Consider the following 14,017-nt stretch of genomic DNA (forward strand, 5'->3'; position numbering starts at 1 on the left):
CTGCAGCGTTGTCCTGTGACTTGAAAAATCTGTTTTAAGTTTGGTCCTGCAGAAGTAGAGGAGCCATCAGATGGTGCCAGCGTTACTAGCATAGCTAGGTCCATTTGGTTTTACTCATAATTCTCAAGAGCATAGTTATAGACAAATTATTGTATGCATTGATTTCCAAATTTTTTTTGTCTTTGTTTTAATTATGAAGCTGCTGTGTCAAATTACTAACTTTGTTGTGAGATTGCTCTTGATAACTGAAAATATAGCATTAAAGACCAGAAAGTCTTATTCAAGACAGTTGTTGAACATTTAACAGATTTTTATGCAACGTGAGTAAGCTCTCTCTAAATTTCCTGATACAAATAAGTGTCTTTCTTTTTCTGTCAGGAATTTCTAGTGAGGTCATACTGAAGCCTAAATATATTTCTCAGGAAGAACTCTTGGATATGACATTAAAACTCAACAAGGACTCAGCAGTTAGTGGTGTATTAGTTCAGCTGCCTCTCCCAGGTGGGTGTTGTCTCACTCCGTACGTGTGATCTATGTAAGAGGAAAATGACAACTTTTACTGTTGCAAGTGCATCATAGTGACATCAGAGGCTCCAGAAAGAGAGCAAATATTAATGGAGAGTTAGATGAAGAGATGTCTTTTTCTGTTATTGTATAAATAGCAAGTCTTCCCTCACCTTTGTCAAGTTAACTTCTCTGATTTTATTTTATTTTAGTTTTTCCTACTATGTTGCAGTATTTTGTCTTGAATACCAAAACCTTTGCCGTGTGTTCATCCCCTGCGTTGTGCCAAAGTACACTGCTCAGCACATAGTGCTACAGTCTTTCTCAGAGTGGTTCTTGCTGGTGCCCTCAATGTTCATTTGCCTGTTGTGTGCTTTCACCAGTATTTGAGATGAGCATTGTGCTTAACACCTGAAAGCCTCTAGCATGCTCCTGTTGATTGTTTCCCCACTCCTGTTCTGTACTATAATCTCACTTTTATGAATCAGTTGGCAGCAGCTGGTAATGTGGTACTTAGTGCTAAAATTTGTAGCTCTTCATATCAGTCTCTAACTTCATTAAACTAGTGTATACTTTCTCTTAGGGATTTGCCTAAGCTATGAGAGTCATTGTAATAGACTGGGTGATGTGTTGAGTTTTGCCCTCTTTTTTTATTTCCAAATGTTTTCTTTTATCACATATTTAGACTGTGGACACTGAAGGGCAGGAGCTGTCTCTGGTTTTTGTTTTTTTTTTTTTGAGTACATGGAAGAACTGAAGGATGTGCTTTGTTCACGTTTGTAATCACAACCAGTGTTCATTGCTAGTAAGTTCTGTCACTTCTATTACATGAGAAAACTGATGGTTGTGGACAAGTTTGCCATCTGCTGCAGTGAGTTGGCCACTAGGTGGAAGTAGAATACAAGGAAGGAGGAGGAAAAGCTGGGCACAAAGTCGGTAACAACTTGAAAAGGTGGGCTGGTTTGGGAAACACCTATCCCTGCTATAACAGATTAGAGCAAACAGGTGATTAAATGAATTGTCCTTGATATTAAGAACTTATGTTAAGTACTGACAGCCTAGGGATAGAAATCTTCCTCTCTGTGTGTTGCATAGTTCGCAGACTCTCCATCTGGATTCCCAATCCACTGCTATGTTCTCCAGGAATGGGGAGTATTGTGCACATCTTAGTTGCACTGATACTCCATCAAATGGTTGGGTACCACTTGCAGGAGTACTTTTTTGGGGGATAGATATGAAGTCATTGCAATCCCCTCCTGAGCAGTCTGCTTTAATAGTTTAGTAAGGGACTTGAGCCTTGCAACTTGTCATTTTTAAGCTTGTTGAACGTTGAAGGAAGGATCAGAACATAATTCTAGTACGTCAGTTTAAATATCTGTTGCTGATATGTTTGAATGTTTTAAATTCTCAGGTAAGTGGTGAGCTTCCCTACAAACTGTGGTATGTCTGTTACCATAACCACATTAAGAATAAATAGTCTTTCTTCAGCCTGTGAAACTTGCTGTTTTGGGGCTGGCTGCTGCCTACCTTACTAAAACCTTAGAGGCATTTGATCAATTGTATAACATTTTCAGTGTTACACTGTTCATATACTTATCTAGTAAAGGTAAATATCCAAACCATCATGAACTGAATATCCTCAGGAAATTCTTTCTACAATAGATGTTGGATATAACTTTGATTACTGAGTTACTATTACTGCTGAAACACCATGTTCCTTCCAAGCAACTTAAGTAAGAAATGGGCAGAAAACTGATGTACTTCCTTTTCCAAAGTCCTTTTGACTTATCCTGTAACAGAAGGATGCAAAGCCCAGAAGTTGTGAAAACCTACTCAGCAGTGTCTGCTCATCCCACAATAGAGGTTGTTGTGTGGAGTGTTGGATATTTATTTATTTTTCACAATAAGCCACACACAGGTGTGGCTTTTGATCAACACTGGGATAAAAATAGAAGCAGAGGATAGCTTTGTTCTTTCAGTCCTGTGAGCTGCAGCAACTTAACTTTGAGGATTACCATCTTTGCCTGAGGAAAACTTCCTTTCTGTGCCCCTTTGGAGCATTGTACTTCTGATGTGGTAATGGCTTCGTGGAGACTTTGCTCTATCTTTTAAATTGCCTGGAAGATAGGAAGACATGTTTGATGTTCATTTGAGATAGAATGTGAAAAACTTGACGTTTTCTTAGTTGTAAGCAGCAAAGAATTGTGGGATAAATTAGGATAAACATCATGTTCTTTTGTGCTTTGGAACAGCATATTATTTGCTCCCTGTCTATACTTCTCAGAATCTTTTTTTGTTCCCTGCTTTTATTTTCATCAATCTTCTCTTTTGAGAACCAGACTTCATTTCTAGTATGTCTAGACTAGAAAGCACATGCTTATTGTGTAGATAAGAGAGTATGTTGGAATAGCTAGGCAAGTGATGGCCAGTGTCATAGTGCAAGTTTGGTTCACAAGAGCTGCTGCAAAAGTAATGCCTCCTATTTTATTCTGTTGGCCCACGATGTCACAGGCAGATATTGGTGGTGTGACAGTAGAGGTTGAACCTTCCTCACTGTGTAGATTTGTCAAGATCTTGCCTGGAATGGACGTTCTGTCATCATATAAAAGAGATAAATAATAATTCTGAGGTGATGCTGAACTTTGAGTGTAATTCTTGTAAAAGTTTGGGAAATTATTAGACAATGAAGCAGTAGACTAAAATTGACTGAAATATCACTAGATAAATATATTTCTCAAACAGAATTTCCTTTATAGGTCAGTATGGAGACATGGTTTACAGTGTTCTTCCTCTGGAGTGTCCAAATCTGTTCAGGCTTTGAACTTGATTTTGTAACTTGTCAGAGTTGAAACTTGCTAATGCATATCTTTTTCATAATCAGGTATTACCGTTTAAGCCACATTTTATGTTGTGAGCTCAGCAGTTTCAAATGATTATTTGTGTTCTCAATTTTCTGAAGTAGGACGTAACTGGATCCCACTGATTAACAAATTCTTAAAGCCACTTGTGTTGTAAAATGGAAACTGAAAGCAAAACTGGAAGAAAAAAAAATCAGTTCATGATTTCTTTACATTTGATTAAGACTTAGGACATATTTCCCTGTTTGGTATGGGAAATATGCACTGAAAGAAAAATTTTTCTATGATTTTTTTAAATCATTTTTGAGCCAAGTGATGATAACTCTTGCAGAACATACAAGAGATATCTTGCTTAAACTTCTAGTTTTATAGTTATTGTCATCATTCAAGCTTAGTGTCAGCCTATAATTTGGACCGAATCTATAGCATTAGCAGTGTTACAGATGGAGTCATTTAATTTTCATTAGACTTTAAAGGTTGAGGTTGCAAATTCCACCTTTAAGGGGAGACGGTTACTCTAGCTAGATGGAACTCGTGTGTTTCTCTGTGTAATGATTCGGATAGGAGTGATGACCTTTGACAGTTGAAAGAAGTGTAATTGCAAAGCAATGTTTCCCAGACCATATAGATGAGCGGACAGTTTGTAACGCTATCGCACCTGAAAAGGATGTGGATGGATTTCATATTATCAACATTGGACGTCTGTGTCTTGATCAGCCATCTGTAATACCTGCCACTGCTGCTGCTGTCTGGGAAATCATAAAGCGGACAGGTAGGAAATTCATCTGTATTTAATTTTTTGTTGTTGTTGTTATTTTTTAAAACACAGAAGGAATGAAGGATAAAGTCAGGTGTGGGTTAAAAGATGTGGGCTGTCTTTAATGTATTGCTCTCAATGAAGAACCAATGTTTAGAGGATCAGTCTAAATAATGAGATGCCGAGGAGGATGGGATATTTTGCCAGTGCTATAAATATTAAATGTAGACTATAGTTCATGTCAAAGGCTTAGAGCATTTTGAATATTAACTTATTTTCTACTGTTTAATGTTGCATAGAATTTTAAGGAATTGTGCTTACTTCCTGTGTAATTATCAAATAAAAGAATGCAATGCGCAAATCCCTGTAGGGTAGAGGGAAAAGTGCAGGACACAAATGGGAATATTCAGTTGGTCACTAGAAGGGGAAAAGATGCATTAAATAGATGCCATTTTCTGAATACAGTATGCTCCTACCAATGGACAAGAGAGCTTTCATTTCACTTTGTGGTCAGGAAAGAGAATTTTTGAGTCTACAAGGGATTATCCAGAAAAACTCAATTACTTGCCAGTTTTGTTTCTCTGCTGTGAAAGCTGAGTGTTATTTTGTGACTTCACACCTTAAAGTTCAGCCCTGTGGGTTTCCAAGTCACACTGATGTCAGCAGTCCACAATAGCAAATAATTGCTATTATTTTGGCATTGAAAAGAAGGGTTTTGGTATTTCAAAATAGCAGAATAAAATGTTGTGTTCTGTTTTGGTTTCTTGTAAGGAATACAAACATTTGGGAAAAATATTGTTGTAGCTGGAAGATCTAAGAATGTTGGAATGCCCATTTCAATGCTTCTGCATACTGATGGAGAGCATGAAAGACCTGGAGGTAAGTCTGTGATGTCAGGTGTCTTAATGTTTCCATTTTAACAATTGATGAAATAGTTAAAATAAAGCTCAACAGAGCATTTGGATAAAGAGAAAGCCTTTCTCTTGTATGACATTAACAACTGGAGCAAGGAGACTAATTACTAATGCATTTGCTGATGGTTTCTCAGCAGAAAAGGTCAGTTTCTGGGCTGGGCTTTTTCTGATGTTATGTCATCATTTTATCCTCCTTTTGAAACAAGTTCCGTTTAAATTTGAAGATGTTTTCCAGCCTGATTGATTGGGACCTTGCACAACCTCATTCAGTGGAAAGAATGCCTGCATATGGCAAGGAGGTTGGAACTAGATAATCTTTAAAGGTTCCTTTAAAGGGTATTTTTATCAATACCCTATATTCATATATATATATTGATATCAATATATATCAATTTTTTGGACATGATAAGCAAAAATGAAAAGCTGCAGTCTGTCTTCATCTGTGATGTTTTTTATGTTGCAACTGCAATGTCCTGTAGGTGGCAATATGTGATTAGATAGGAAAAGATTCCTTACAAAATAGTGTATTCTCCATAGACAGATCAAGATACTTTTTATTTTATAAACTAGTGACTTAACGTAGCAATATGGTGCTAGGCCTTATTTGCTAATATGCTCTTGTTTTCTATCAGAAGTAGCATTATCAAAGTTAAGTTACTTATTCTTTGTTCTGACATGATCAGTGGAAAACCCACTCTTTCTGAGGTGAACTGCTATTTTGAAGATAGGAGCCATCTTTTTTTTTTTTCCACCTCTCCTTAATAACGATGAGAGCAATTCTTTGACTTCAGGAGCTGACCACAGACACATTTATCTTTAAGCTCTGGAGAGGAAAATAGTACTGATATTACTACTTAGAAGCTATGAATATTTGTAGCTTCGGATTTAAACCACTGTTTACTCTCGAGTCCTTGAATACAGTTTAAGAGGTCGAAAGAACCTCATAATGTATGGCTTTGGTAGCAAGGGTTGTAGTGTCAGGCAGGATATCTTTCTTATCTTTTCCATAACAGATTTCTCCTTTTTGTTCCATCCTTATTCCGTTCCTTTGTCCTGTTCCCCTTGAGTTTTGTTTTATTTTTTTATTATTAGTTACTTTGGGGATCAATAGGTGATATTGCAGAACAGGGGAAGGAAGAAAGAAGGAAAGTAGACATGCAGGCTTTATGTACTGCTTGGGATGTTTTTACTGTAAGAAAGTGCAGAGGTAGTTTGAAGGCAGTTGTTTATTCCAAGCTCTTGATGGACTTAAGTGCAGGGGAAGTTATAGAAAATCAGTGAAAGACTTCTAGCACCTAGGAATTCCCCTTATATCAAGAAATAGTTTATACACATATGAACTTCTCTGTTGACATTAACTGCAAATGTCTTCATCTGCTTCTCCATGAGTGCAGAGACTGAAGAGGGACTGGTGATAACTGAAGGAGAGGAGTGATGAGAGATAAGGGAAAAGAGCAGTGAATTCAGGGCGCAGACAGATTGAAGATGAGATTCTTGAGGAAGAGAGTTAATGAGATAAGAGGCACAGATTAGACAGTTAGACACATTCCAGAGGAAGCATCTGTGGTGTTAATGTCTGAGATGGCAAAAATCTTTATTTAGTGGTTAATAAAGTGCCTTACGAGTTCATGGTGGATGGAAGGTGGAGATGAACACAAGAACATTGAGTAGAACAAATGGTTGATGGAGAATGGCATCAGAATCTGGGAACAATCTCCTTCAATGGATTTTATCTTTGCATTTTTTGAGCAGTCTCAGAGAGACTGCCACCCTTGCTGCTGGACTCTATATGTTTTCTTAGTCACTAATCCAATGCCATTTTGTTTCATGTGTAGTGGTCTTTCTCCTCAGCGTCTCTATTGATCTGCACAAGGCTTTTCATGTCTTGCTGGCAGGGTTTATTTGTAGCTTTGTGCCAAGCAATGTGGGTGCATGCAGGAGCAGGCCCCAGAGCTTTTGAGTTTACCTGAAAGGATGTGGTCTTACACTTGTGATAACTTCAAACACTTCCTACTCTGGTATAAAGTACAGGTTCAGCAGTTTTTGCTTTATCAGGAGATAGAAGAGCTGGTCAGGCATCTGCGAAATCCCAGTACCTTTTTCAGTCTTTTCCATTCCTGTTGTTGCATTTGACCTAAGTAAAATGATTACTTAGAATATTTTGAGTGTGTGGGAAAATATCCGACTGAAATTGTACAGATCATATAAATATTGATGCTGCTTTTGATTGTGTTACGCATATGAGTTCAAGAACATTTCTTCTCTATGAAATCTGTTGATGTTCCAGTCGACAGAAAAATTTGGCTGTCTGACCCTCGTGTGCAATCGTTGTTTAGATGGGAGAGTTGATTGATTAGATATTCAGCGTGAGCCGGCAATGTGCACTTGCAGCTCAGAAGGCCAACCATGTCCTGGGTTGCATCAAGAGAAATGTGGCCAGCAGGTCGAGGGAGGTGATTCTGCCCTCTACTCTGCTCTCATGAGACCCCACCTGGAGTACTGCATCCTGTTCTGAGACTCCCAACACAAGAAGGACGTGGAGCTGTTGGAGCAGGTCCAGAGGAGGGCCACAAATATGATCAGAGGGCTGGAACACCTCCCCTATGAATACAGGTTGAGAAAGCTGGGATTTTTCAGCCTAGAGAAGGCTCTGGGGGGACCTTATAGCAGCCTTCCAGTACCTGAAGGAGGCCTACAGGAAAGCTGGGGACGGACTTTTTCTAAGGGTAGGTAGCAACAAGACGAGGGGAAAAGTTTTAAACTGGAAGAGTGTAGATTTACACTAGATGTAAGGAAGAAATTCTTTACTGTGAGGGTGGTGAGACACTGGAACAGGTTGCCCAGCGAGTTTGTGGATGCCCCCTCCCTGGAAGCATTGAAGGCCAGGCTGAATGGGGCTTTGAACAACCTGGTTGAGAGGGAGTTATCCCTGCCTGTAGCAGGGGAGATTGGAGCTAGATGATCTTAAGGGGTCACTTCCAACCCAAAATCGTTCTGTGATTCTATGAAAGACTCTTGGCCCCAGAGTCTCATTGTTGTCATAGCTACTAAACTCATAGTTCAGGCCAAGGAGAGCTGTGGCTGTCGTCTTCTCTTGTTGGTCAGATTATCAGCCATGCTCATTCTTGTGAGGGGGAATATCAGTAAGAAATAATGTCAATCCACAGTATATGTATTAAATAATCCTGTGTCAATTTTTAAGTGCTTTTTCATATGTGTAAAATGCAAATGTTGTGAGCGTTCTGCCTATGCTGAAACAAGTGATGAATCACTAAACAAACCTGGTGGTCATCTTTACTGTCTTTCGTGTACCAAAATGAGTCAGTCGTACTTGAAAGTAATTGCTGTATAGGCCCTTTCTATCTATTAATTGTCAATCTTTATGTTTCAGGAGATGCTACAGTGACCATTGCACATAGGCACACACCAAAGGAACAGCTCAAGATCCATACTCAACTTGCTGACATTGTTATAGTAGCTGCAGGTAATGTGGTTAATACATCTAAAAACAATGTTTAAAACCCAAAAAGAAAAGCTTGGAGTCAATTGGTGGTACTACTTGCTATTTCATATGTTTTACCAAATAAGTGATGCTCATGCTTGCCAAGGGTGTCATAATGTGCAGGATTTCTTGTAAGATGGACAGGTGATCTGGCACTTTGTTCCCGTCCTTCATATTTGTAGACTCATAAACTGTTTCTCATCACGTGTGACACCTTTCCCTTAGGGAGACTTCAGAGTGAACTCCAGATTGGGAACCAGTTGGTGTGTAGTTTATACAGGTATAATTATGTAAATTAAGACATTCTCTGTACTGTGCAAAAATCATGAGTCATCTAATTTTTGGAAGGAGGTTTTCTTTAAATCAGCTGGAGGTGCCATTCATAAAAGACAATGCTATCTTTCTCTTGCTGTTTGAATTAAGGGCAAACGCAGCAAATTAAATAGTGATTTTGGTAACACGTATGTGTTATTCATGGCTGTTTGTTTTTTTTTTTTGCAATTATCATGTCAAGAGGAAGAAAATGATAAGTGCCAAAAGGAGGGGCTCTGAAAGATCTGTGAAATACTTTGGATTTTCTAGGACAAAGAAATAAGCAGTGCTACTTCTGAGCAATCTTTGGTTTTACTTTACTGATATCTATTGATGGAAATAAAAATTAAACTTAAAAACAAACAAGCTTTTGGTAAAATTCTGTATCCCGTGCAATTTGAGATATCTTCCTTCTCTTGTATGGCTTTGGAGGATCATAAATGGGGAGAAATATGAGCGTATTTACTCTTTTCTGCTCCTTCCCTCCCTCCTCACCATCCTTGAAACATAATCTTGGGAAGTTATTTTCCAGATGAAGAGGAGACAGGCACATGTCTGAAGCTTCCTCTTGAAGCAAGATGTCCATTCCTTCAGGGCTTCATTGCACTGTCATCTCTTTCTTGTGCCAGGTCAGGAATAAGAGGTAGCTCAGTTCTCCCACATGTGATTAGCCAACTGTGGGTCAGACCAGAATTCACATGTTGTAAATGAAAAATAACGTATGCGTTATTTGGAAATAAAGCAGTAATATCAACATTCACTGCTGCTGATTTACTCATAGTTCAAGGTTTTTTACATGCTGAACAGTTTGTCATCAGTTAGGCTTGTAGTTAAACACTTCAGTAGCAGTTTAACTGCGTTCATTCTTCTCGTTCATTCATTCTCCCTGTGTCTTTTGTAAGAGAAGCATGATACAACAGTTATTACACAACGTGAAATAGACTTGAAATGATGCACAATTCAGCTCTGTTTTTTTTCAAACAGCATGCAACCCTGCCCACTGCCACTCTGTCTCTTCTTAAAGGAAATGAGAGAGAAAATACAGTGGAAAAGCCCCTTACTATCATAAACTCTGTGCAATAATAACAAGATTCCTATTATCTATCTGTGAGGAATTTCTTATTCACTTTCATCCATGGCTGTCAAATAAGTCAAATCAGATGCTCATGTTTTTACTCTAGGCTTTGAGAATGCCCGTCTTCTGAAGTTGTCTCTTGTTTATTTCCATCCTTGAGAATTGGCTGTGCAGCTTTTCTTCTTTGTAGCTATTGATGCAGTTCCTTCCTTCCATCTCATTCTCTCCCAGCTTGTTGCATCATAAGGCCATCCCTCCATAAAGTCAGTGTCTCTGCTTCCAACCAGAACTGCCTAAGCTCTGTGCCACACAGCTTTTGCCTTTTTGGCTAACATACAATGTTTCCTTCTCGCCCCGTCCCTCTGGATATGACCCTTCTGTATGGAAGCTGCTAAATTCCTGGACTGCTTGATTCAGCCTGTGGCTGGTTTGCTTTCTCAGTATTTTACTGTTTTACAGACCTTATACCTAAACTGGGATCATATAGGACTTGTTTGCTTGTTTAAAGCATGCTTCGCTGTTTTCTACAAAGCTAGAAAGGAAAAAAATTCCCACATTGTTCAATCGCTGCATTTTAGGAATTGCTACTCCAACGCTTATCTCTCCCTGCTTGGTATGCAAAGCAGGCTTAAGTAAATGGATCTGTTCATTTGCTTTGGGGGTTAGTTTATTTGTTGCTCTTAAGTATTTGGCCTATTATCAAGCCATTTTACAAAGGGTGTAACTGTGTAACTTCCGTTAATATGCTCCCATTCCTATCATGCACAGATCGTTAACCCCATCAGACAGGAGGCATTATCCAGTTAGCAGTCAGCCTGCAATTGATTGCACAAGAGTGTGATGAAGGAGATGTATCCAGATCTTATCAGAATAGGAAAAAAAAAAATAAATGAGGTCTTGGTTTGCTCAACATTAAAATCAGAGTTTCAAGGCTGTGTGCTATGGGGGAGTGAGAAATGGAGAGCAAAAAAAAGCTCCTATATTGCCTGGATTCAAATGACAAGCTGGCCAAGGTCCAGCATTTCAAGTGGAGTCATAGCACTCATATGCTAGTGCTTGCCTCCAGTAACATTGGTCTCAAAACATACAGGTTTGCTTTCTTTTCTTTATTTTTTAATGTGTTGGGTTTTTTTGTTTTTTCTGCATCTCAGAAAAGTCTCCCTAGGGGGAGGGCAGCAGGGCGAGCTCAGAATCCCCCCTTGGAGATGCTCTGTTACTGAGACAGACATTCCTCACATAACAGAGCTTGCTGCTTGCCCAAAGAAGCAAGGCAAAAATTGAATTTGTTTCCAAGTTCAAATCTCCTATCTTTCAGAGCTGGAGGCTGCATAGAAGAAAATGAATTTAGGAGGTCTTTTAAAGCAGGTGCACAAAAGATTGCAGATGTTGCATTTAAGATATAATGGTCTAACATCATGCAGATGTTGGCTGATGGCTTTATATTCCCCACTCTCTGATAGTGTGTACTGACTTTGCACTCAGATACTTATTTGCCTTAACAATTGAGGAGATGCTTCATTTTTTCTGAATCTGTCCAGGAATTAACTTTGAAATTTTGTTCTTGCAAGTCTTTGCTTCTCTCTTGCAGACTGGGCTGACGCTGTTTGCTGTGGGTAGATATGAGTTGGATACTTTTTTCCTGTTATCTATCTCATTCATATGTTACAAGAATGAGAAATAAGCTGGTGGCATAGATCAGGTTCTCTCACCATGCTTAATTATTAAGTGAAATATATATTATTTTTTTTCAGCATGGGGGTGAGGGAGGTGGTATGGGGGTGCATGCAAACTTATAATTTGGAACTGATGGCCTAAGATTATTTGGCCATGTTAATCAAGTATCTTGATGATTCCAGGTATCCCGAAGTTGATTACAACCGATATGGTCAAAGAAGGTGCAGCTGTGATAGATGTAGGCATCAATCATATCCACGATCCTCTAACTGGAAAGACCAAATTAGTTGGAGATGTGGACTTTGAAGGTCAGTGAAACACTCCTTATGTGAACCAACTGGATTCATTGATGATAAATGCTTTGAATAGCCTATGTCTCAAATAGCACTGACAGAAGTGCTTGTTCTCAACAAGCAATTTGTTCATATGCCTGCTCTTAAGAAATGATACGTTATTTAGGAGAGGCAGTGCTACTTTTGTGAGCAAACTTTGAGAGATACAGATGAGATTTTTTGGTAGTATGGTGGCAACAGTTCTAGAGATGCTTGTCTCCAGGCTTCTTTCATCCTCTGAGAATCTCTAAAGCCCCTCAGAAGTATTTGCATGTGCGCACACACAAAAGCAATCCACAGTTTCTGCCTTTTCATAGTGTATATTTCTCACTGATCGTAGCAAATACTGTTATGCCACAATTTCTCAAGCCTGCTTTCACTCCTCCTCTTCAAACTTGTGTTTGAAAATATTCACTTCTGCTTCAGAAGTATCCTTTAGGCTGAGGATTAAGGTGGTTTCATCTCAAGCTCTTGAAAATCTTGGTCCAGGCAAGCCCGGCTGAGATAACATAGGATGTTACATATTGATCTTTTCATGTTGAATGTGTTGCAGAGCGAGTTCATAGTGTAATTGGATTAAATCTCTCTGCTCTGGAGGAGCTCCAGACTGGAATAGCAGGATTGTTGCAGCTGAAAATTAAAGCTTATTGGCAGAGCTATGTGTGGGAAGCTTAGACAGCATTCACCCACATTATTAATGGTTCTCAACAGTTCCTTATTTTGATAAGTATGAAAATCAGCCACCATTTTTTGTTAGGTTTTTTTTCATACTTATTAACATCTTGGCTGGCACAATGTCTCAAAGCTTAATTGTATTCAGAATGTTTCTAGCCCACTAGATGTATTTGAAATTATATCATTTGCTTCATTCCTGCCTGTTTTACTCAATGAACTTTATATCTGTCTGCTGAAGTCTATGGAATGACCTGCATGAGCTCAGCGATGCTTTGAGCATGCATTTGGAAGTATATAGCTGCATTTGTAAAATAGTTCCAGTAGAAATACATTTTTACAGGACAACTTTTTGTGTGGTTATCTTCCCTGTGCCATCAGAAATAAAAGATGATTTTCCATATTCAGAACTGAACTAAAATGAAGTATAGAGAGGAGTTCCAGGAATTTCTTTTTATTATTTGTTTTTTTTTTATTGTTTGTTTTAGCATGTTTGAATATGACCTTCAGAAACTTGACAATGTCTCCTTTCTGTTTGTTTTCTTTAAATGCATAACCTTCTGAATGCAATGTAGGGCTTGATTCAGTGGCCATGCCATGACTCAGAGTTTCAGCGATGCACCGTATGTGTCTTGTCATGTCTGCTGTGGGTTGCTCTCAGGATTTTACCTGGGGGGAGGGAAGATCCAAAAAGGAGGGAGGATCTTCAACCTCGATTATGCCACTGCAACTCCAAGTAGCATTTTGCTGTGCATTGCCAAAGGGAAGTTGTTGTTGGTTTATTGGTATCGGTGAAAGTTTCACTAAATCTCTAACAACAAAAAAAAAACTGTCCCTGTGTATGGAGTTGGAAGTACTGCAAACCATGTCACTTGTGTCAAATCTTCTATTTGCCAGTTAGGAAATGGATCAAGCTAGGCTATTTATGTACCAAATTGTCTTATCCTTATCCTCCTTTTGATCGCTTGACTGAATTTATGCTTAAGCCTATGTCAAAATGTTTTTTGCAATAGGTGAACTGGCATGACATACATCAGCTGTGTAATGTAAAGTAGCCCACTAGTTTATGTTCTTTCATCATCTCCTTCCTGAAGTAGGGAAATATTTGGGGTGAAAGCAAGGGGATATGTGAGAGATTGAACCAGGCAATCCCATGTCAAACCTTTGTTGTAAGAAATGGATAGGAATGGCAGACCTAACAAGGTCATTTGGCTGAGAACCCCTGGGAGTGCAAATAAGCTTCAGTAGGTGGGTGAGAACTGTTGTGATTTGGTTGTCATATCCTAGCAATACTCGGATGCTATCCTCTGATCTCTAGGGAGTGGGTTTGAAACAGAACTTTATTTTCATCTCTTACAACAAGATGATGACATTTCAAATGCATATCTTTTTAATACTGTTCATTCATAAACTCAAA

The 14,017-nt window shown here is 38.8% G+C and overlaps 1 protein-coding gene across 4 annotated transcripts in view; it reads left to right on the forward strand.

Moving 5' to 3' along the window:
• LOC116231077 (epigen) overlaps nucleotides 1-14,017 on the forward strand; it is a 58,072-nt gene that overhangs the window by 5,054 nt on the left and 39,001 nt on the right. For all 4 annotated transcript variants that reach the window (XM_090138946.1, XM_090138947.1, XM_031596627.2 and 1 more), the window contains 5 exons: nucleotides 379-501; nucleotides 3,982-4,134; nucleotides 4,891-4,998; nucleotides 8,425-8,517; nucleotides 11,779-11,904. In XM_090138946.1, coding sequence (XP_089995072.1) covers nucleotides 379-501; nucleotides 3,982-4,134; nucleotides 4,891-4,998; nucleotides 8,425-8,517; nucleotides 11,779-11,904 — 603 coding nt within the window. The remainder of the gene's footprint in view (nucleotides 1-378; nucleotides 502-3,981; nucleotides 4,135-4,890; nucleotides 4,999-8,424; nucleotides 8,518-11,778; nucleotides 11,905-14,017) is intronic.

The sequence above is a fragment of the Phasianus colchicus genome, chromosome 4 (genome assembly GCF_987193195.1).
Source record: "Phasianus colchicus chromosome 4, bPhaCol1.hap1.1, whole genome shotgun sequence".
Classification (NCBI taxonomy): Eukaryota; Metazoa; Chordata; class Aves; order Galliformes; family Phasianidae; genus Phasianus; species Phasianus colchicus.